A 23,267-nucleotide genomic window follows, 5' to 3' on the forward strand; every position below is an offset into this window, starting at 1 on the left:
CAACGTGCCAGAAGGGCCCGTTCTGTGCTGTTTGTCAATAATTAAATGAATAAAATTAAGGTTCTTTTTTCTTCAGTTTAAGGGTGCTTTAAACAACCAGACTATGGTGTTAATCGAAATAAAGTCCTCTATCTACATTGCGGTGTACTAACATCTACACATTAGCAGTAATAGCCAGACGGGAAAACAAGATTCAAAGTTAAGATAACAGATAATATAAATATTTAAAGTAATTATTTATAATTCACTCCCTCGAGAATTAAATGCCTGGTGGACAAAGTGATTAAACTATGACTCAGTAGAAAGTTAAGGGTGATGTCAAGATTATATTTTTTAATATTGCCAGAAAATACTGAAAGCCAGCAAATTGAGAGGATTTAAGAATTTAACAAAGACAGAATACGAAAGTAAACACTTTAGAGACCAGCAAACAGGCTGGAAAAATCTCTCTGGTCAGGAATATGGAAACAGACTGGAGAAGTGTCTCCGGACAGAGACAAAGAAATAGGCTGGAGAAATTTGCCTGGACAGGGAAACGGGCTGGAGAAATGTCTCGGGACAGAGACAGGGAAACAGGCTGGAGAAATGTCTCGGGACAGAGACAGGGAAACAGGCTGGAGAAATGTCTCCGGATAGGGAAACATGCTGGAGAAATGTCTGGATGGGGAAACATGCTGGAGAAATGTCTGGACAGGGAAACAGGCTGGAGAAATGTCTCCGGACAGGGAGACAGGCTGGAGAAATGTCTCGGGACAGAGACAGGGAAAAAGGCTGGAGAACTGTCTCGGGACAGAGACAGGGAAAAAGGCTGGAGAACTGTCTCGGGACAGAGACAGGGAAACAGGCTGGAGAAATGTCTCAGGACAGAGACAGGGAAACAGGCTGGAGAAATGTCTCCGGATGGGGAAACATGCTGGAGAAATGTCTCCGGACAGGGAAACAGGCTGGAGAAGGGTCTCCGGATAGGGAAACATGCTGGAGAAATGTCTCGGGACAGAGACAGGGAAACGGGCTGGAGAAATGTCTCGGGACAGAGACAGGGAAACGGGCTGGAGAAATGTCTCGGGACAGAGACAGGGAAACGGGCTGGAGAAATGTCTCGGAACAGAGACAGGGAAACAGGTTGGAGAAATGTCTGGACGGGGAAACAGGATGGAGAAATGTCTCGGGACAGGGAAACAGGCTGGAGAAATGTCTCCGGACGGGGAAACAGGCTGGAGAAGGGTCTCCGGATAGGGAAACATGCTGGAGAAATGTCTCGGGACAGAGACAGGGAAACGGGCTGGAGAAATGTCTCGGGACAGAGACAGGGAAACGGGCTGGAGAAATGTCTCGGGACAGAGACAGGGAAACGGGCTGGAGAAATGTCTCGGAACAGAGACAGGGAAACAGGCTGGAGAAATGTCTCGGGACAGAGACAGGGAAACAGGCTGGAGAAATGTCTCGGGACAGAGACAGGGAAACGGGCTGGAGAAATGTCTCGGGACAGAGACAGGGAAACGGGCTGGAGAAATGTCTCGGGACAGAGACAGGGAAACGGGCTGGAGAAATGTCTCAGAACAGAGACAGGGAAACAGGCTGGAGAAATGTCTCGGGACAGAGACAGGGAAACGGGCTGGAGAAATGTCTCGGAACAGAGACAGGGAAACAGGCTGGAGAAATGTCTCGGGACAGAGACAGGGAAACAGGCTGGAGAAATGTCTGGACGGGGAAACAGGCTGGAGAGATGTCTGGACGGGGAAACAGGCTGGAGAGATGTCTCTGCGGAGGAGCAGCAAGTGTGAACATGCAGGATGAACTAGGGAAACCAGGCTGTTAATCATGGTCTGAAGGGCCTGTACTGTGCTGTGTTTCTCTGTAATCGGAACTGTTCCTCTGGTGGTTTGTTGGCTTTTCAATAACTCACCCCATTCTTCGTTCAGCACGTTTCAAATGCCCAACTCAATTTTTCTTACATGTGGTGAGTGTCTCTGAAATCGAGAAGTGGGGAGAAATGGTCACTGGAATGGTGATGCACAGCCTGGTTATCTGAAACAGTTGAGTCTTGCCTTGTGCAGCAGGCGAAATGCTCTTCCTCAGACCGCTGTTGGGCTTTGTTGAGACCTTGTCAGAGGTCAGAAGTGGGGAGGTCAAGGTTGGAGTCAGATGGAGCACAGGCTAGGTGTGTGGGATTCCAGGGGCACTTGTCTGGAAGCTTGATCACCCCTGTGGACTGAGCAAAGGTGCCTTGCAGAGAGGTTTGATTAGCTTTATTTGTCACATGTCCATCAAAACATCGAAACCTACAGTGAAATGCATCATTTGCATCAACAACCAACACGGTCTGCGGATGTGCTGGGGGCAGCCTGCAAGTATCACCACCCCTCTGGCACCAACACAGCATGCCCACAACTCACTGACCCTCACCTGTGTGTTTTTGAAATGTGGGAGGAAACCAGAGCAATCCCACACAGTCCCAGAGAGAATGTACAAACTCCTTACAGACCGTGGCAGGAATTGCTGCAATTGATGATTGCTGCCCCTGTGCGTTATGATAACTGCTACAGTATAGGAAAGGCATCATCAAGCTGGAGAGGGTGCAGAAGAGATTTATGAAGCCTAGACTAGAGGGACGGAATTACAGGGAGAAGTTGGCCATGCTCAGGAGGAAGTGGTCGAGGCAGATATAGTTACAACATTTAATGGGCATTTGGACAGGTATGTGGAGGGGAGGGGCTTGGAGGGTTATGGAGTGAATGTGGGTGATTTGGACTGGCAGGATGTTGTGTTCAGGATGGACCAGATGAGCCAAAGAGCCTGCTTCGTGCTCTGTGACTCTCCGGCAGTATCTCCTCTGCCAGAATACCTTGAGGCTCTGGCAGAAATTTGAGGAGTGTGGCCACTGCTGTCACTGTGATGGTGAGCGAAGTCAGATCTCTGACACGCAGAGCACTGGAGGAACTCGGGTCAGCAGCCTCTGTGGGGGACAATCGACAGTCGATGGTCCAAATGCAGTAGGTCCACTCAATGTCTCTCCTCCACGGAGGCTGACTTTTTCCTGCAGCCCATCCTCTTCACCCTCAGAAACAGACCATTCCTCTGCTGCCCATTGCAGTGGTCAGCTGCCCCAGGCAGCGCTGAAGCCGGCACTGGGCAGTCCCGTCGGACATTCCCTAGTATCGGGAGAGACTGGTCACCTCTTGCTGCCCCTGGGTGGTCACAGCTTGGGACAGCAGGTTCCCCGCCCTGACGTTGGGGAGGTGTCCATGAGACTGATGTCACTGCAGGGCACAGCAGCCCCTAGTGGTGAGGAGGTGTCATTACTGGCAATGTGTGTGATGTCATTGCAGGGCACACCAAACCCCTGGTGGTGGGGAGCTGTCACTGCAGGTCATGTGGGTTGATGTCACTGCTGAAGGCTTCACCCCCTTGTGGTTCAAAGATGTCAATACAGCACTTCATCTAGTCCATGTCGTCCCATCAACCTGTTCCATCCCCCTCCAATCCATGTACCTATCCAAATTTCTCTTAAATGTTAAACTCATACTCATCCATCACTTCCGCTGACAGCTCGATCCACACTCTCACCACTCTCTGAGTGAGGAAGTTTCCCCTCCGGTTCCCTTTTCACCTTTCAACCTTAACCGATGACCTCTAAATTTGTCCTGCCCAATATCAGTAGTAAAAGTCTGCTATCGTTTATCCTTTCTATACCTTCAAAATTGTGTCACTGCAGCTGATGAGAATGATGTTATTGTAGGAGGCCCCTGGTGCTGGGGAGGTGTCATTGCATAGGGCCCCACCCCCAGTTCTGTGGCGGTGTCACTGTGGTCCAGGGGAGTGATGTCACCTGGAGTGAGGGGAGCACTACCCTCTCGTGGATTGGAGGTGTCACTGTGGGATGAGGCGATGCTATCATTGCAGGGGCACTGCCCACTGGTGGCATGGGAGTGTCACTGCAAGCCAAGGGAGTTGTCATTGCAGAAGGCGCACAGCCCCCTGCTGGTGGGCCGATGTCATTGCGGGTCATGGTCTCTAGTAAAGTTGGTTATGTTTCCTGCTACCACGTCACTGTAAACCGTGGTGTCTCACCACAATCCCTTACTTCACCCATATCTAAATTTAAATATGGCAAAAAGATATGCCATATTTAAGCTTAAGTTTGCCAATAACACTACTGTTGAGAAAATTGAGGAGGGATCTCCTTGAAACCAATCAAATATTGAAAGGCCAAGATAGAGTGGTTGTGGAGAGGATGTTTCCTATACTGGAGAAATCTCGGACCAGAGGGCGGAGCCTCAGAACTGAGGGACGTCCATTTAGAACAGATTTCAGGAAAAATTTCTTTATCAAGAGGGTGGTGAATCTGTGGAATTTATTACCACAGATGGCTGTGTAGGCCAAGCCATTTTGGGTATATTTAAAGCAGAGGTTGATTGGTCAGGGCATCAAATGTTACAGAGGGAAGGCAGGAGAATGGGGCTGAGAGGAATAATAAATCAGCCATTACGGAATGGTGAAACAGTCTCAATGGGCTGAATGGCCTAATTCTCCTGTGTCATATGGGCTTATGGAATGACTGTGGATGTAGTATATGTTCTGGGCAGTTACCATTCTCTGTGGAACAAAAAAATGCCTCAAAAATCCCCTTTAAATTTCTCTTGATCTTGACATTTGTACCCCACCCCCGGGAAAAAAAAATTGTGGCTGCCTATCTTATCTGTGCCACTCATAAATTTCTAAACTTCTGTCAAGCCTCTGACACTACAGAGTAAAAAACAAAGAAGTGTTTGTTCTGTTTACGCAGAACAGGTTTGCCAACACTGAAAGCCCCAGTGGTCAATGAAAAGTGTATAAAGATTGGCTTTGTTTGTCACCCGCACATCGAAGCCTGTCATGTCTTTTTGTGTCAACAGCCAACACAGTCAGAGGATGTACCACCAGCAGCCACCAGGTGTCACCGACATTGCATGCCCACAACTCACTGTGGGAGGAAACCAGAGCACCCGGAGGAAACCCACACAGTCATGGGGAGAACATCTCCTTCCAGACAGTGGCGGGAATCGAACTCTGATCAGTGATCATTGGTGCATAATTCATTAACTTACACTACAGTGCTATCCTGTGAGGTCTAAGTTTTATCTCTTCTCACCACATACACACAGTAGCCTTTGAGGAATCTCATCAGGGACTTTAGAAGAGGCTCGCTGGCTGTCACTTGCTCTATGGGATGCCCAGAGGCTTTGAAAGGTGCTGAACAAATAGTGACCAAGGAGATTTGGGCCACTGCTACACACGTCACTCACGGGCCAGCCGTACGTGGGGCTGGGAGTCTCTTCAGTGATTCCCTGCTGTGTCACTGATGGTGTCTACTGCCCCTTCCCACCCCCCCCACAGGAGACACAAGACGACTCTGCTGTACTTTGGCTCGATGAGATCCAGGACACCATCTGGAGATCCAACAAGGACACCGAGGACGCCAAGAAATGTGAGTTCCCTCTACCCAGCACAGCAAAGATCCTCCTCAGGGTGAGGAACCCTCCCCCCAGCAAAGACCCTTTCCACAGTCAGTCCCCCCAGCACAGCAAAGATCCTCCTCAGGGTGAGGAATCCTCCCCCCAGCAAAGACCCTTTCCACTGCCAGTCCCCCCAGCACAGCAAAGACCACCCTCGGGGCGAGGAACCCTCCCCCTAGCAAAGACCCTTTCCTTAGTCAGTCCCCCCAGCACAGCAAAGACCACCCTCGGGGTGAGGAACCCTCCCCCCAGCAAAGATCCCCTCGGAGTGGAGAACCCCTTTCGACAGTGAGTCCCCTCCCCAGAGTCTGAACACAAAAGTTCCCCAACTTCATACAGGACGTCAGCGATGGGAATCTCACACTTCTTTAATAGGTTCACAGTTCTTCGAACTCACCAAACAGCAGCTGGTGTCGGATATGAATTGAGGGTCAGAGGACAGAGAGGCATCTGGACCCTTGCCGAATCTTGTCCACATTGTTCATACTCAAACCCGTAACCTTATGAACGAACACTCTCACTTACCCCCACAGAGACAGGGAGAGGTGTAAGGGATGGGGGTGGGTTACAGAGATGGGGAGGGGTGTAGGGGTTGAAGGGAGTTACAGAGACGGGGAGTGTAGGGGCTGGAGGGGGGTTACAGAGACGGAGTGTAGGGGCTGGAGGGGTGTTACAGAGATGGGGAGGGGTGTAGGGGCTGGAGGGGGTTACAGAGATGGAGATTGTAGGGGCTGAAGGGAGTTACAGAGACGGGATGTGTAGGGGCTGGAGGGGGTTACAGAGAAAGGGAGGGGTGTAGGGGCTGGAGGGGGTTACAGAGACAGGGAGGGTGTAGGGGTTGGAGGGGGTTACAGAGATGGGAAGGGGCTGGAGGGGGTTACAGAGGTGGGGAGGGTGTAGGGGCTGGAGGGGATAACAGAGATGGGGAGGGGTGTTACAGAGATAGGAAGGGTTTAGGGGCTGGAGGGGGTTACAGAGACAGGCAGTGTAGGGGCTGGAGGGGGTTACTGAGATGGGGAGGGGTGTTACAGAGATAGGAAGGGTTTAGGGGCTGGAGGGGGTTACAGAGAAAGGGAGGGTGTAGGGGTTGGAGGGGGTTACAGAGATGGGAAGGGGCTGGAGGGGGTTACAGAGGTGGGGAGGGTGTAGGGGCTGGAGGGGGTTACAGAGACGGAGAGGGGTGTAGGGGATGGAGGGTGTTACAGAGACGGGGAGGGTGTAGGGGCTGGAGGGGGTTACAGAGATGGGAAGGGGCTGGAGGGGGTTACAGAGGTGGGGAGGGTGTAGGGGCTGGAGGGGGTTACAGAGACAGGGAGGGGTGTAGGGGATGGAGGGGGTTACAGAGATGGGGAGGGATTTGTAGGGCCCAGAGGGGTTACAGAGACGTGAAGGTGTTTGGGCCCTCGGGGGTTACAGGAACAAGGTGGTGTTTGTGGTCCTAGGAGGTTCTCTAATTCCTCTCTGCTCCTCTGGTCTGACTGACTCTCTCCCCTCTTGCCCACCCAGTCTCTCTGGGAATCCTGACCATCAATGAGGCGGTGGACTCCGGGGACACAGCAAAGATCCTGTCCTCGCTGCGATCCCCGGACGTGGGTCTGTATGGGGTCACCTCGGAGTGTGAGGACGTCTACCAGCAGGAACTAACCCAAGCCAAGGCAGCCAAGAAGTCAGAAGGTAAGGTCACGGTCCTCTCACTGAATCCCTCGAGTCCAGCCACTGACCCTGGTGCTCAGAGTGCAAACTAAATTTGTTATCAGAGTACATGTGTGTCATCATCTACTACCCTGAGATTCATTTAGTACAAAGAAACAACAAAAAAGCCAAATAATAGTAAATAAGCATTAAATGTTGGGAGTTCTTGAAAGTGAGTCCATAGATTACGTGAAGTTCAGTGATCGAGTGAGTGAAGTTTTCCCTCTGGTTCAAGAACCTGATGGCTGAAGGGTAATATCTGTTCTTGAACCTGGTGGTGTGGGTCCGGAGGCTCTTGTACCACCTTCCTGGTGACAACAGTGAGGAGAGATGGTGGGGGGACCCTGCTGATGGATGCTACTTTCCTGAGATAGCACTCCATGTAAATGTGCTCTGTGCTGAAAGGGCTTTACCTGTGATGGACTGGGCCGTATCCACTACTTGTTGTTGGCTTTTCAGTTCAGGGCTTTGGTGTTTCCTGGAATCTGCTTCTCCAGCCCAGCCACTGACCCTGGTGCTGGGGGAGTCATATCTCAGCCTCTATTGTAGGAAAGCCCTGTCTGAGACCAGGGTACTCCTGCACGGGCTCCAGTCGACTCCACGGAGATTGTGGCATGGTTTGTTCCTTGATCTCTGTCAGTGTAACACACAAACCACTTGCCCATATGGCATAGGAGCAGAATTGGACCTTTCAGTCCATCAAGTCTGGTCCTTCATCTGATTTTGACTAACTTATTATCCCTGTCAGCCCCATTCTCCTGCTTTCTCCCCATAATCTTTAATGCCCTGACTAATCAAGAATTTATCAACCACAACCTTAGATATACTCAATGACGTGGCCTCCACAGCTGCTGTGGCAATGATTTCCAGAGATTCACCACCTTCTGGCTAAAGACATCTGTCCTCACCTCTGTTCTAAAGGGACATCCTTGTATTCGAAGGCTGTGCCTCCTGATCCTACTGGAGACATCCTCTCCATGTCCAGTCCAGGCCTTTCAAAATGTGTTCTGTTTCAATCAGATCTCCCTCCCTCACCCTTCTGAACTCCATCGAGCACAGGCCCAGAGACATTAAGCCCTTTTATAAATCCCTGAGTGACAGGCGCAGGGTTATTGTTGCTAAGTATCAAGGGATTGGAAGAGAAGGTCATATCCCTCCCGAGGGTAGTCACTGCTCCCTGGAATTGGCACTGACTGGGTTGACTCATTATAAAAATGTTCGCCTTTAACCTTTACCTTTTGACCTCAGGTGACAATGGCAGCCCGTGGGTCCGGCACTGGGTGAAGGGTGGATACCATTATTACTTCAACTTGGAAACGAAAGAAGGGACCTGGGAGGAGCCGTCAGGATTCATCCAAAACAGTACACAGCTGAGCAGGGAGGAGATCCAGGTACCAGATTGTCCTCATGCTTCCACCCCCCACTAACCATTTCAACCATTTGATAGTGGTTGGGGAAAAACGTTCAGCAGGCCCCTGAACTTCCCTTCAATTCCCAGTTGTCTGTTCCAATGGTGGAAATAATCTTCTCACTCAATCTTGAAATTGATATCTTCATCTCTCCCTCTCACTCACTCACACCTCCCCCTACACCCTCCTCTACCCCCCCAACCCCTCACACCTCACCCACCCCACCCCCCATCCCGTCCCCTCCTTGTCCTTGCAGTCGACCATCTCGGGCGTGACAGCGGCCTACAACCGCGAGCAGCTCTGGGTTGCCAATGAGGGCCTTGTCACCAAGCTGCAGGCCCGTTGCCGAGGGTACCTGGTCCGGAGGGAGTTCCTGGAGCGGATGAAGTTCCTGAAGAGGCAGCAGCCGGCGATCCTGACCATCCAGGTGGGTACGGATGGACCCTGTTTTACGCCGTGAGCGTTTGGTGGCTATTTCCTGATCTGACCGTGGCTCTTTAATTTCATAGTCAAACTGGAGAGGGTTCAAACAGAGGAAGGCCTACCAGAAGAGGCTTCAGTACTTCTCAGACAACACTGCTGCCGTTGTGAAGGTGAGACTGGCGAGGAGCAGTTTGCTTTAACTTTTTAGAGCTTCGGAGTTCAGTCCTGGCGTCCCCTGTAAGGAGTCTGCACTTTGTGTCTCGTGTGCATGTAGTTCTCCTCTGGGTGTTTCAGTTCAGTCTGAAGGCATACAGATCAACGAGTTAGTTGGTCGTTGTAAATTCTCCTGTGATTAGGTGAGTATTAAACTGGGGGTTGCTGGGTGGTGTGGCTCCAAGGGCCAGAAGGGCCTATTCCACACTCTACCTTGATAAAATAAAGCAACTGAGCCAGTGTGGCCCATCGGAAGCAGCCACGTGGGAAATGATCTCTGAGTTTGAGGGTGGCTGCTGACGTACCTTGATAAATGTCTGAATGCAGTGTGTCCAACTGGCACTGGGGCTCGCAGGTCCAACGCACACCTGAGGCCCTGTGTCCTGCACTCTCTGGGGGTGGGGGTGTCCAGTACATGTTGATTCATTGTGTCCAGTTGTGTTGTCTTGGTACGTTGGTACGATAGTACAGGACCAGGACCACCGTCACTGGCCTGCTCCACCTTGCAAACTGAAAACTGGAGTTCAAACCGTTTTTATATCTCTCTTCACCTTTCTGCTGTGACCCTTCACTGCCCTTTCCTCACATTTCCCCTTCTCTGCCCTCCCCTCCCTCCCTCTGCCTTTTCCTACCCTCTCTCCATCTTTCCCTCCCTTTCTTCCTCTCCCTCCTCACCCTCTCCCTTTCTCTCCCTCCTCCTTTCTCTCCCTCCTCACCTTCTCCCTCTCCTTCGGCACAGATCCAGGCATTATTCCGGATGCTCCGGGCCAGGAAGAAGTATCGGGATCGTCTGAAATACTTCAGAGACCACGTGAGTATTGCTGCCTGTTGTAATGTGACATCCCTCATCATTTCCATTTTTACCTCTGTTTCAGATGCAGCTGGGAATAACATTCCTGGACTGGTCTGTAAAACGTTCCCGGGCTCAGGATTGTAAAATCCAATGCCAAGGGAAAGGGAATTGTTCCAAGCTGAAGAAAGTGCCTTGACCTGTGGGAATTCACTGCTCCACCTTCACTCTCTCTGTGACAACAGGCAGGATTTTCCCTTTGTCACCCCTTCCCATTCAACTTCCCGTTCCCTTTTGTACTTGTCAGCTGGAGAAAGTGTCAAACAAACGGTGCCTAGGCAGGAATTTGTATGTTTGTGTTGTGACAACGTGAGCCGACCAAACACACACAAACTGCTGAAGGAACTCAGCAGGTCAGGCAGCATCTTTGGAAATGAATAAACAGTCGATATTTCGGGCCGAGACCATCCGGACTGTCTGTCTGTTCCCCTCCCAGGGCCAGTTTCATAAGCTGAAAACAATTACATGAGCATAGGGTGAGACTTGCTGCACATGGTAAGATTTACATTTTTATAGACACAAGAGATTCTGCAGATGCTGGAAATCCAGGGCAACACACACAAAATGCTGGAGAAACTCAGCAGGTCGGGCAGCATCTACAGTGAGGAATACACAGTTGACACTTCGGACTGAGACTCTTCATCAGCTCCCACCCCCTGGTGACCACAGACTCTAGCTTCACGCCCTCTCTGAGCTCACTGCGAATAGTCGTTTACTGTCCGACCGGACCGTTCTCTCTCCTCTTGATCCTTCTGATCCCAGCCTCCCCAACACCCGAAGGTCAGTCCGCCCAATCAACCGCAGCCAGCCCACAGGCTGGGGACAGGTGGTGGGGGAATTTCACCCAGGGCTGGTCCATACCCGGATCTGTCAGCTGGAGGAAGTGGTTAAGGCAGGTACATTAACAATTACCTGCGTCTGTGGGTTGTGATAGGGTTCGAGTGTGACCCACACTCTCGGCGTCCCTGAGACCAGCACTCCACCTGATATCCAACCATCTGTTTCGTTCTTAGGAGTCGGACATCATTAAAATCCAGGCGTTCATCCGGGCCAACAAGGCCAGGGATGATTATAAAACACTGAGTGAGTATCCAAACCACCTCGAGTCAACTCCCCCCACCACCAAACCTCTCTGCTCACCACAAACCCTCACCCTCCTCCACCCCAAACCCTCACCCAACCCTCCTCCTTCCTCACCCTGCCCCACCCCAAACCCCCTTCTTCACCCTCCCCAAACCCCCTTCCTCATCCTCCCTCGCCCAATCCCCACCCTCACCCTCCTCCACCCCAAACCCTCACCCAACCCTCCTCCTTCCTCACCCTGCCCCACCCCAAACCCCCTTCCTCACCCTGCCCCACCCCAAACCCCCTTCCTCACCCTGCCCCACCCCAAACCCCCTTCCTCACCCTGCCCCACCCCAAACCCCCTTCTTCACCCTCCCCCAAACCCCCTTCCTCATCCTCCCTCGCCCAATCCCCTCCCTCATCCTTCCCACCACAAACCCTCAACCAACCCTCCTCCTTCCTCACCTTCCCCCAAACCCCCTTCCTCATCCTCCCTCGCCCAACCCCCTCCCTCCTCATCCTTCCCTACCACGAACCCTCGGCCAACCCCCTCCCTCCTCATCCTTCCCTACCACAAACCCTCACCCAATCCCCTCCCTCATCCTTCCCACCACAAACCCTCACCCAAACCCTCACCCAACCCTCCTCCTTCCTCACCCTGCCCCACCCCAAACCCCCTTCCTCACCCTCCCCACCCCAAACCCTCGCCCAACCCTCCTCCTTCCTCATCCTCCCTCGCCTAAACCCCCTTCCTCACCCTTCCCTACCACAAACCCTCGCTCAACCCCCCCTCTCATCTTCCCCCACCCGAAACCCTTGCCCAAACCCCTCCCTCTGAACCCCCGCTCACCATCCTCTCTCTCTACAGTCAGTGCCGAGCAGCCACCGATGGCCGTTGTCCGTAAGTTTGTCCACCTGCTTGACCAGAGTGACCAGGACTTCCAGGAGGAGCTGGAGATGATGCGCCTGAGGGAGGAGGTGGTGACTCGGATCCGATCCAACCAGCAGCTGGAGAACGACCTCAACACCATGGACATCAAGATCGGGCTGCTGGTGAAGAACAAGATCACGCTGCAGGTACCTGGATCCGTGTCCAGCCACCAATCTCTCCCCTCATCCGGACTGGACATGAGGGAATCTGTGCCCTCCATAGACACAGGCAATCCCGGAAATCTCTCCCCTCATCCAGACGATCCACGCGACCCCTCTGCTCTTCATACGATTAATGCCTATGGCAGACACAGGGAATCTCTCCCCTCATCTGGACGATCCTTGTGTCCCCTCCGCTCTGGACATGAGGACTAACCAACGTAGATACTGGGAATCAGCCCTTTCATCCAGACAATTCCTGTATCCCCTCTGCTCCAGAAATGAGGAATCTCTGCCGCACCCAAAGTCACCTGAAACCCTTGTCCTGGCACTCCTGGAAATGTCACTTTCCCCTCTAGGAACACCACTGAGTTGTGAGATTCAGGGATATGAGACTGACCTAGTGCAGACCATTCCACAGCTCATTGGGCCGATAACCCAAATCTCCCTACTCACTCCCTCCTCCAAACTTTTGTTCCTGGATTGTAGAAATCCAAGTTTGTTGTTGTCATAGGCTGAGACCAATGACCTATGAACACCATGAAGGTGAACTTGTTTTTCCAGCGGCTCTGAACATTACTGGAGCAGCACAGTGGCCTCGTGTAACACGTTACTGCTCCAACGATCACGATTCAATTCCACCTGCTGTCTAAGAGTTTGAACATTCCTCCTGTGCCCATGGGTTTTGTCTGGGTGCTGCATTGTCCTCCCACGTTCCAAATACGCAGGGGTTAGTAAGTTGTGGGCATGCTCTGTTGGTGCCAGAAGTGTGGCAAGACTTGTGTGTAACCCCCAGCTTATCCCCGGATTGGGTTGGTCATTGGCGCAAAGGCAGGTTTAATGTCAGTGGCAATGGCATGAAAGGTTCGATCTCCGCCTCTGGTGTTATCTGTCTGAATCAGGTTTCTCATCACTGATGTGGCAACAGTTGGGTGCAATACATTAAAATAACTATAAATTACAATGAGGATATATAAAATAGCTCAAAAAAGAGAAAAAATTAGTGAGGTAGAGTACGTGGGTTCATTGCCGGTTCAGAAATCTGAATGCAGATGGAAGAAGCTATCCTTAAACATTGAGTGTGTGTCTTCAGGCTCCTGTGCCACTTCCTTGGTGGTAGTAATGAGAAGAGGGCATGGGTGATGGGGCTGCTTGATGGTGGATGCTGCCTTTTGCGGAAAGGTGTCCTCGACATCCCGTGCCTCCTCCCTGTTGAGAACAGATATAAATTAACGTGAGCTGGAGTGAACGTAGATTCTGCAAGTGAGACCAAGCTCTGGGAGGAGTTGGTGGCAGATTGCTCCCGTGCCACTGGCACAAGAACTACAATGACCTGTGCATTGAAGCAGTGGCAGTCAGCAGCACTGTGATGACGTGGTGTTGAAGGACACAGCGGGTAGGAGCCTCTGCATGTTTATGTGTGCAGTGTGGGATTAGATCTGTCACATGGAAACATTACAGGGACTTTATCAACAACCAACTCGATCCAAGGATGTGCTGGGGGCAGCCCGTGCGTGTCGCCACACTTCTGGTGCCAACATCGCATGCCCACAACTTACTAGCCCTACCCCATTCGTCTTTGTAATGTGGGAGAAAACTCACAGGGAGAAGGTATAAACTCCTTCAGAAAGCAGCATGAATCGAACCCCGACGGCAGACCGCTGGTGCTGCGCTAGCCCTTATAACCCCCGGATTCTGACGCCCAGTGACATTTTGCAGGAGGTGGTGTCACACAGTAAGAAGCTGACACGAAAGAACAAGGAACAGTTGTCAGACATGATGAAGATCGACAGACAGAAGGGGGGCCTGAAGGGGCTGAGCAAGGAGAAGCGAATGAAGCTCGAGGCATATCAGAACCTCTTCTACCTTCTCCAGGTGAGAGCGCTGGGGGGGGGGGGGGGAGAGGTTGCAGATTCTAAATGAATATCTGAATGGGTTGCTCCTCAAATTCCAGCCCTGCCCTCACAATTCACAGTCACCCGGCACGGAGAGTGGTGGGTCACTCCGCATCTCTGTGACAATTTGCTCCTGAGCCTGGCTGAGCTGGGCGTTTATGGAGTGTGGTCCAGTCCCTCCCCTCCTGAACAATAGGGCTGGGTGGGTGAGCACGCGATCCGTCGGGATAACTGGTCTGTAACGGATCTGTGGATCAATGAGAAACCTGTGCATGTTTTCCCACAGACGAACCCCACCTACCTGGCTAAGCTGATCTTCCAGATGCCGCAGAACAAATCTACCAAGTTCATGGACTCAGTCATTTTCACTCTGTACAACTACGCCTCGAATCAGAGAGAGGAATACCTTCTGCTGAAGCTCTTCAAGACAGCTCTTCAGGAGGAGATCAAGTACGTGTGTCTCCGCTTCCTCACCTGGAGGGAGAGTCGATGCTCAATCCAGGGGAGAAGGGTAGGGCCAGTGACAGCAAAGCTGTGGAGGTCTCAGCCCTGCATCTTGACAGGAGGAGGTGACACACACAGTGGTGCTGGGGAACAGAATGGTGTTCCAATGAGGACTGTAGACATCGGCAAGGAGGGGGATGGTGTGTGGCACGTCCCAGGACCAGCAAACTCAGTTTAAATAGTTAAATAAGTAAAGAGCATAAGACATAGGAGCAGAATTAGGGCATTCAGCCCATTGAGTCTGCACTGCCTTTCTGTATGAGCCATATTTTACTCTGTGGCTGAATAAATCTCCAGACAGACCACTTCTGGAGTATTGTGTGCAGTTCTGGTTGCCCCATTACAAGAAGGCTTTGGAAAAGTGTATGAAGAGTTCATCAGGACCCTGTCTGGATCAGAGGCATTTGCTAAGAGGAGAGGCTGGACCCGAGTTGCTGGCATTGCAAACCATTGCGCTCGCCATGCCTCTGAAGCCACAGCTTTTGGAGAATCATACTGGGTTTCCCAGAAACCAATAGCATCAGAGCTAGATGCCACCCGATTGGCCCCCTAGTGCTGATCTGATCACCAGTACCCCACGGGTGGTCATGCTGGGGTCCGCGGGGTGCAGACCCTCTCCCACTCTGTGTCAGCTCCCAGCACTCCAATCCCAGGGCGGCACAGTGCGCTGCCTGTCAATGCCAGAGAGCTGGGTTCAATTCTCACCTCCACCGCTATCTGTGTGGAGTTTACCAGCTCTCTCCCTGACCACGTGGATGCACCGGTTTCCTTCCACATTCCGATGACCTGGTGTGGAGGTGGATGTTGGAGTCTGGGAGGAGCTGATGGGACTGTAAGTAAACTAAAATGGGAGCAGTGTAACTGGGCGGGCGTGGACAGTGGGTTGAAGGGCCTGTTCCCTGTTATCTCTCCCTCCCTGTCCGTGGTTCCAACCCCACCACGTTCTGGCCTGATGTGTCCCCTTTCCGGCAGGTCGAAGGTTGACCAGATTCACGAGATTATCACCGGAAACCCCACCGTCATCAAGATGGTCGTGAGTTTTAACCGGGGGGCACGGGGGCAGAACGCCCTCCGCCAGATCCTGGCGCCCGTCGTCAAGGAGATCATCGAGGAAAAGACCATGAACATCAAGACCGACCCAGTGGATATCTACAAGGCTTGGGTCAACCAGATGGAGTCACAGACTGGAGAAGCCAGGTGATGGGCATTCCACCAAAGACCCTCACTCTCCCCATCCCCACCACCTTCACCCTCCACCTCCTGCCCCCTCACCCCCCCAACCTTTCACCAAAGCTTAAAGTAAATTTATTACTAAAGTACACATATGTCACCATATACAACCCTGAAATTCATCTTCTTGCGGGATTCACGGTAAATACTAAATACAATACAATTATTAAAAGACCACATCCAACAGGACAGGAAAACAGCCAATATGAAAAAGACAACAAATTGCAACTACAAAACCAGGCAATAAATAAATAAATAAACAAACGATAAGTATCAAACATGAGATGAAGAGTCCTTAAAGTAAGTCCATGGGTTGTGTAAACAGTTCGGTAATGGGGCAAGTGAAGTTATCCCCCTGGTTCAGGAGCCCGAAGGTTGAGGGGTGATAACTGTTCCTGAACCTGGTGGTGCAAGTCCAGAGGCTCCTGACCTTCTATTAAAAACAACAAGAGGAGGAGCAAGTCCTGGATAGTGGAGATCCTTGATGAACCCCCTCCCGACTCCTCTTCCCCATCCCCCACCCCACTCCGCTTGCACGATCCCAGATGGGGGAGTGGGGGATGCTTCCAGTTTACTGCTCCCTGTTCTGCGCTTGAGCAGCAGGTAGGGTGGGTCAGTGGGAGGAGGGAGGTGGAGGGGGGGAAGAGAGGCAGATTCATAAGGGGAATGAAGGGGACGAGAACGTGGAGGGGTTAGTGTAACGAGGTTATCGGGTCACTGCACCTGATGAGGTCAGGGGTCACAGTTCATTGTGCGTGTTGCTAGGAGGGTCAGCGTGACAGTGTTGGTGACGGAGATGGGCGTTGGGTTGAGGGGTTTGGTTGATGGTCTCAGGGTGTAACTAACTCTCAACCCACCCCTGCAGTAAGCTGCCATACGACGTGACACCAGACCAGGCACTGGGGCATGAAGAGGTGCGGCAGAGGCTTGATGCCTCCATCAAGAACATGAGGACAGTGACAGACAAATTCCTCTCAGCCATTGTCACATCGGTGGACAAAATCCCGTGAGTGAGCAGAGAAATAACCCCTCCCCTCCCTCCCCCCTCGGTGTAGAGAGCTCTCCATCGGCACAGAGATCTCGAGATCCCTTCCTCACCTGAGCCCATCTACACCACCTCCCTTAATGTGGAACCCTTTCCAGTGCGCGCGCACGCACACTCACTCACACCCCATCTCATACATGCACATGTATTCATAGACACACGTACTCAAACACTCTCTCTCTCTCTCTCTCTCACACACTCACACTCTCTCACTCACTGTCTCACTTTCTCTCTCTCCCCCTCACTCTCTCCCCACTCTCACTTTCTCTCTCTCCCCCTCACTCTCTCCCCCTCACTCTCTCCCCCTCACTCTCCCCCTCACTCTCTCCCCCTCACTCTCTCCCCTCACTCTCTCCCCCTCACTCTCTCCCCCCTCGCTCTCTCCCCCCTCGCTCTCTCCCCCTCGCTCTCTCCCCCCTCGCTCTCTCCCCCCTCGCTCTCTCCCCCTCGCTCTCTCCCCCCTCGCTCTCTCCCCCCCTCGCTCTCTCCCCCCTCGCTCTCTCCCCCCTCGCTCTCTCCCCCCTCGCTCTCTCCCCCCTCGCTCTCTCCCCCTCGCTCTCTCCCCCTCGCTCTCTCCCCCTCGCTCTCTCCCCCTCGCTCTCTCCCCCTCGCTCTCTCCCCCTCGCTCTCTCCCCCTCGCTCTCTCCCCCTCGCTCTCTCCCCCTCGCTCTCTCCCCCTCGCTCTCTCCCCCTCGCTCTCTCCCCCTCGCTCTCTCCCCCTCGCTCTCTCCCCCTCGCTCTCTCCCCCTCGCTCTCTCCCCTCGCTCTCTCCCCCTCGCTCTCTCCCCCTCGCTCTCCCCCCCCCCGCGCTCTCCCCCCCCCCGCGCTCTCTCCCCCCCCCCGCGCTCCTCTCCCCCCCCCCGCGCTCTCTCCCCCCCCCGCCGCTCTCTCCCCCCCCGCGCTCTCTCCCCCCCCCCGCGCTCTCTCCCCCCCCCGCGCTCTCTCCCCCCCCCGCGCTCTCTCCCCCCCCCGCGCTCTCTCCCCCCCCCGCGCTCTCTCCCCCCCCCGCGCTCTCTCCCCCCCGCCCGCTCTCTCCCCCCCCCCGCGCTCTTCTCCCCCCCCCGCGCTCTCTCCCCCCCCCCGCGCTCTCTCTCCCCCCCCCCGCGCTCTCTCCCCCCCCCGCGCTCTCTCCCCCCCCGCGCTCTCTCCCCCCCCCCGCGCTCTCTCCCCCCCCCGCGCTCTCTCCCCCCCCCGCGCTCTCTCCCCCCCCCCGCGCTCTCTCGCCCCCCCCGCGCTCTCTCCCCCCCCCGCGCTCTCCTCCCCCCCCGCGCTCTCCTCCCCCCCCGCGCTCTCTCCCCCCCCGCGCTCTCTCCCCCCCCCGCGCTCTCTCCCCCCCCCCGCGCTCTCTCCCCCCCCCCGCGCTCTCTCCCCCCCCCGCGCCTCTCTCCCCCCGCGCTCTCTCCCCCCCCGCGCTCTCTCCCCCCCCCCGCGCTCTCTCCCCCCCCCCGCGCTCTCTCCCCCCCCGCGCTCTCTCCCCCCCCCCGCGCTCTCTCCCCCCCCCGCGCTCTCTCCCCCCCCCCGCGCTCTCTCCCCCCCCCGCGCTCTCTCCCCCCCCCGCGCTCTCTCCCCCCCCCGCGCTCTCTCCCCCCCGCGCTCTCTCCCCCCCCCCCCGCGCTCTCTCCCCCCCCGCGCTCTCTCCCCCCCGCGCTCTCTCCCCCCCCCGCGCTCTCTCCCCCCCCCCCCGCGCTCTCTCCCCCCCCCGCGCTCTCTCCCCCCCGCTCGCTCTCTCCCCCCCCGCGCTCTCTCCCCCCCCCCGCGCTCTCTCCCCCCCCCGCGCTCTCCTCCCCCCCCGCGCTCTCTCCCCCCCCCGCGCTCTCTCCCCCCCCGCGCTCTCTCCCCCCCCGCGCTCTCTCCCCCCCCGCGCTCTCTCCCCCCCCCGCGCTCTTCTCCCCCCCCCCGCGCTCTCTCCCCCCCCCCGCGCTCTTATCCCCCCCCCCGCCGCTCTCTCCCCCCCCGCGCTCTCTCCCCCCCCCGCGCTCTCTCCCCCCCCGCGCTCTCTCCCCCCCCCGCGCTCTCTCCCCCCCCCCCGCGCTCTCTCCCCCCCCCGCGCTCTCTCCCCCCCCCGCGCTCTCTCCCCCCCCCGCGGCTCTCTCCTCCCCCCCGCGCTCTCTTCCCCCCCCCGCGCTCTCTCCCCCCCCCCGCGCTCTCTCCCCCCCCCGCGCTCTCTCCCCCCCCGGCGCTCTCTCCCCCCCCCGCGCTCTCTCCCCCCCCGCGCTCTCTCTCCCCCCCCCGCGCTCTCTCCCCCCCCGCGCTCTCTCCCCCCCCCCGCGCTCTCTCCCCCCCCCGCGCTCTCTCCCCCCCCCGCGCTCTCTCCCCCCCCCGCGCTCTCTCCCCCCCCCGCGCTCTCTCCCCCCCCCCGCGCTCTCTCCCCCCCCCCGCGCTCTCTCCCCCCCCCGCCGCTCTCTCTCCCCCCCCTCTCTCCCCCCTCTCCCCCCCCCTCTCTCCCCCCCTCTCCCCCCCCCTCTCTCCCCCCTCTCTCCCCCCTCTCTCCCCCCCCTCTCTCCCCCCCTCTCTCCCCCCCTCTCTCCCCCCCTCTCTCCCCCCCTCTCTCCCCCCCTCTCTCCCCCCCTCTCTCCCCCCTCTCTCCCCCCCTCTCTCCCCCCTTTCTCCCCCCCTCTCTCCCCCCCCTCTCTCCCCCCCTCTCTCCCCCCCTCTCTCCCCCCCCTCTCTCCCCCCCCTCTCTCCCCCCTCTCTCCCCCCCCTCTCTCCCCCCCCTCTCCCCCCCCCCCTCTCGCCCCCCCCTCTCGCCCCCCCCCCCTCTCGCCCCCCCTCTCTCTCCCCCCCTCTCCCCCCCCTCTCTCCCCCCCCTCTCTCCCCCCCCTCTCTCCCCCCTCTCTCCCCCCCTCTCTCTCCCCCCCCCTCTCTCCCCACTCTCTCTCTCCCTCACTCTCTCTCTCCCTCACTCTCCCTCCCCCCTCTCACTCACTCACTCTCTCACTGTTTCCCTGTTTGACTCAGGTGCCACAAGTTCATTGGCTCCCTGTGAACCCTAACTCTGTGTGGGAGGTCATGGTCTGCTTCACCTCCCACCAGACTCAGAGGACGAGGAACTCTTGGCATGGATTCCAAACCTCCAGTGCCTCCCCTCAACCCCGACAGAGCCCCGTATCCCCCTGCTGTTCCCCTAAATGAGCCTGACCTTCTCCATCTCACCCACAGGTATGGCATGAGAATCATCGCCAAGGTGCTGAAGGACTCGCTGCACGAGAAGTTTCCGGATGCCACGGATGATGAGCTGATAAAGGTAGGCATTGCCCCTTCACCCCCAGTGAAACTCTAGTCTCTCTCCTTCTCCTAGGACCAAGGTGTACAGTGTGGTTCTCCTGGCCAGAGTCCTCAGGGGAGAGGTTACCTGGCCATTGTTCAAAGGGGAGTTTCTCCTGGCTATAGTCCACAGGAGGGAGGTCACTTGACCATAGTCCACAGGGTAGGGTTATCCCAGCCATAGTCCACAGGGTAGGGTTATCCCAGCCATAGTCCACAGGGTAGGGGTATCCCAGCCATAGTCCACAGGGTAGGGTTATCTCAGCCATAGTCCACAGGGTAGGGTTATCCCAGCCATAGTCCACAGGGTAGGGGTTATCCCCAGCCATTGTACACAAGGTAGGGGTATCCCAGCCATAGTCCACAGGGTAGGGTTATCCCAGCCATAGTCCACAGGGTAGGGTTATCCCAGCCATAGTCCACAGGGTAGGGTTATCTCAGCCATAGTACACAGGGTAGGGTTATCTCAGCCCATAGTACACAGGGTAGGGTTAATCTCAGCCATAGTCCCACAGGGTAGGGGTATCCCAGCCATTGTCCACAGGGTAGGGGTATCCCAGCCATTGTCCACAGGGTAGGGGTATCCCAGCCATTGTACACAGGGTAAGGGTTATCCCAGCCATAGTCCACAGGGTAGGGTTATCCCAGCCATAGTCCACAGGGTAGGGTTTATCCCAGCCATTGTACACAGGGTAGGGGTTATCCCAGCCATAGTCCACAGGGGTAGGGTTATCCCAGCCATAGTCCACAGGGTAGGGTTATCCCAGCCATTGTCCACAGGGTAGGGTTATCCCAGCCATAGTCCACAGGGTAGGGTTATCCCAGCCATAGTCCACAGGGTAGGGTTATCTTAGCCATAGTCCACAGGGTAGGGTTATCCCAGCCATTGTACAAAGGGTAGGGTTTCTCTGGGTATTATCCACAAAGGGATGTTCTCCTGGCCATTGTCCACAGGATGGTTTTCTTGCCCATTGTCCCATTGTAAATAGGGGACGTTCTCCTAGCCGATGTGCACAGGGTAGGGTTCCCCTGGACATTGTCCACAGGGCTGTGGTCTCCTGGCCATCCACGGGGGGGGGGGGGGGGGGCGGGGGCGGGTAGGGGTCTCCTGGCCGTTGTCCAGTGGAGGTGTGTGGGGGGGGTTATCTTTGCTGGTGTATGACACTTGATATGCCATGTGATGAGGATTTGATTCTCATTCCGGGCCACACAGTAATAGTTGCTGGGGAATAGCAGACCCACCAGCTGCTTGTTCTCCCTCTGTAACCCCTCCCCCTCTGTCTAACCCCCACCCCCTCCGTCTAACACCCCCGTCTAACCCCACCCCATCTAATCCCCTCCTCTGTCTAACCCCCCACCTAAACCACCCCCTGTCTAACCCTCACCCCCTCTGCCCCATTTCTCTCCAACCCCCTCTTTGCCTTTCCTTTCTCAAGACTATTCATTCCTCTTCTTTCTCTCCTCTCATCTAATATCCTCCCTCCCTACCCTGGCCTTCGTCTCTCCCACCCTCTCTGCTCCTCCCTCCCTCCCTATGTCCATATCATCTGCAGCGTGTTCTCTGTCCCAGTCGGTCCCCTCCCTCTCTCTTTGTGCCACAGTAGAGTAGCAGTTAGCGTGACGCTGTTACATCTCGGGGCACTGCAGATCAGAGTTCATTTCTGGCATCCTCCATTCCCTCCTGTGGGTTTCCTCCCAAGGTTTGTAGATTAGTTGGTCATTGTAAGTTGTCCTGCAACTAGGCTAGTGCTAAATAGGTGGGTTGCTGGGAGCACAGTTCAATGGACTGGAATTTATTGCTAATAAATAATAATATATAATAAAAATAAATGAAATACCCCCTGCACTGTCCTTTCTCCGCATCTGTTCCCTCTGCCCTGATCTTTCCACGACCTGATGTCCTGTCTTTCCCACCCTACGACTCCCTCATCTACCACCTGTCCACTCTTGCCCCAACCTGCCACCACTCTCCTGCACCGCCCCCAGTTCATTGATTCCTAAGTACAGTGGATTCAGGTTAACTGGGACCCATCGGTCCAGTACATTTTGGCCCAATTTTCATTTGCCAAATACATTTTCGGCAAAGCAGCTGCTCCAATTCACTGAAGTTTCATGGGAATAGTTAAAAAGGTATATATAAAAAAAGACAAAATGACTAACAAATTGTGTATTTAAGTGAAACACTGACCAAATGAGAACACTACCAATACTATAAAACTGAGTATTAGATCCCAATCCTTGTTGATGGAGGAATTCATTCAGGTTGCATCTTTTGACTGTGAACAAAATCAGTATATTTCATGGAGTGCCTTCAAACAATGTTAACGTAGCACAGGAACAGGCCATTCAGCCACAGTGTTCTGCTGAACCAGCCAAAAAGCAAAACAAAAGCACGTAAACGCTAATCCTTACACCATGTCCCTATCCTAATGTCTCTCAAAAGCCTCTAATGTATTCGCCATACCAGGCAGTGCATTCCAGGCATCCACAATTGTGCTTCAAAGAACTGGGTCCTCATATCCTCCTTGAACCAGCCCCTCTCACCTTCAGTGCATGCCCTCTGGTATTAGACATTTCAACCCTGGGAAACAGATATTCTCTGTTCTGTCTCTGCCTCTCATAATCTTGTAAATCTCTATCAGGTCTCCCCTCAGCCTCTGCTGCTCCAGAGAAAACAATCCAAGATTATCCAGCCTCTCGTGATAGCACATGCCCTCTCAACCAGGCAGCATCCTGGTAAACCTCTTCTGCTCCCTCAACATCCTTCCTACAGTGGGGCGAACAGAACTGTGTGCAATACTCCCGATGTGGCCAAACCAGAGTTCTGTAAATTTGCAACCTAACTTCCTGGCTTTTGAAATCAGTGCCTGGACTAATAAAAGCAAGCATTCCATAAGCCCCTTTACCCACCTTATCAATCTGTGTAGCCACTCTCTAGGAGCTATCAACTTGGATCCCAAGATCTCTATGCTCAGCAACACTGTTCAGGATCTTTTCCTTGCATTTGCCCTGCCAAAGTGCAACACCTCACATTTATCTGAGTTAAGTTCCATCTGCCGTTTCTCTGTCCATATCTGCAACTTGATCTGTATC

The 23,267-nt window shown here is 54.8% G+C and overlaps 1 protein-coding gene across 1 annotated transcript in view; it reads left to right on the forward strand.

The window, feature by feature from the left end:
• The window catches only part of iqgap1 (IQ motif containing GTPase activating protein 1), a 110,608-nt gene that overhangs the window by 72,900 nt on the left and 14,441 nt on the right, over positions 1 to 23,267 (forward strand). Inside the window, exons 16-28 of the mRNA XM_059945901.1 lie at positions 5,377 to 5,467; positions 7,002 to 7,169; positions 8,436 to 8,578; positions 8,853 to 9,023; positions 9,106 to 9,189; positions 9,972 to 10,043; positions 11,096 to 11,165; positions 12,016 to 12,224; positions 13,956 to 14,111; positions 14,418 to 14,581; positions 15,608 to 15,832; positions 16,731 to 16,871; positions 20,070 to 20,154. Coding sequence (XP_059801884.1) covers positions 5,377 to 5,467; positions 7,002 to 7,169; positions 8,436 to 8,578; positions 8,853 to 9,023; positions 9,106 to 9,189; positions 9,972 to 10,043; positions 11,096 to 11,165; positions 12,016 to 12,224; positions 13,956 to 14,111; positions 14,418 to 14,581; positions 15,608 to 15,832; positions 16,731 to 16,871; positions 20,070 to 20,154 — 1,779 coding nt within the window. The remainder of the gene's footprint in view (positions 1 to 5,376; positions 5,468 to 7,001; positions 7,170 to 8,435; positions 8,579 to 8,852; positions 9,024 to 9,105; positions 9,190 to 9,971; positions 10,044 to 11,095; positions 11,166 to 12,015; positions 12,225 to 13,955; positions 14,112 to 14,417; positions 14,582 to 15,607; positions 15,833 to 16,730; positions 16,872 to 20,069; positions 20,155 to 23,267) is intronic.

Source organism: Hypanus sabinus, chromosome 21 (genome assembly GCF_030144855.1).
Source record: "Hypanus sabinus isolate sHypSab1 chromosome 21, sHypSab1.hap1, whole genome shotgun sequence".
Classification (NCBI taxonomy): Eukaryota; Metazoa; Chordata; class Chondrichthyes; order Myliobatiformes; family Dasyatidae; genus Hypanus; species Hypanus sabinus.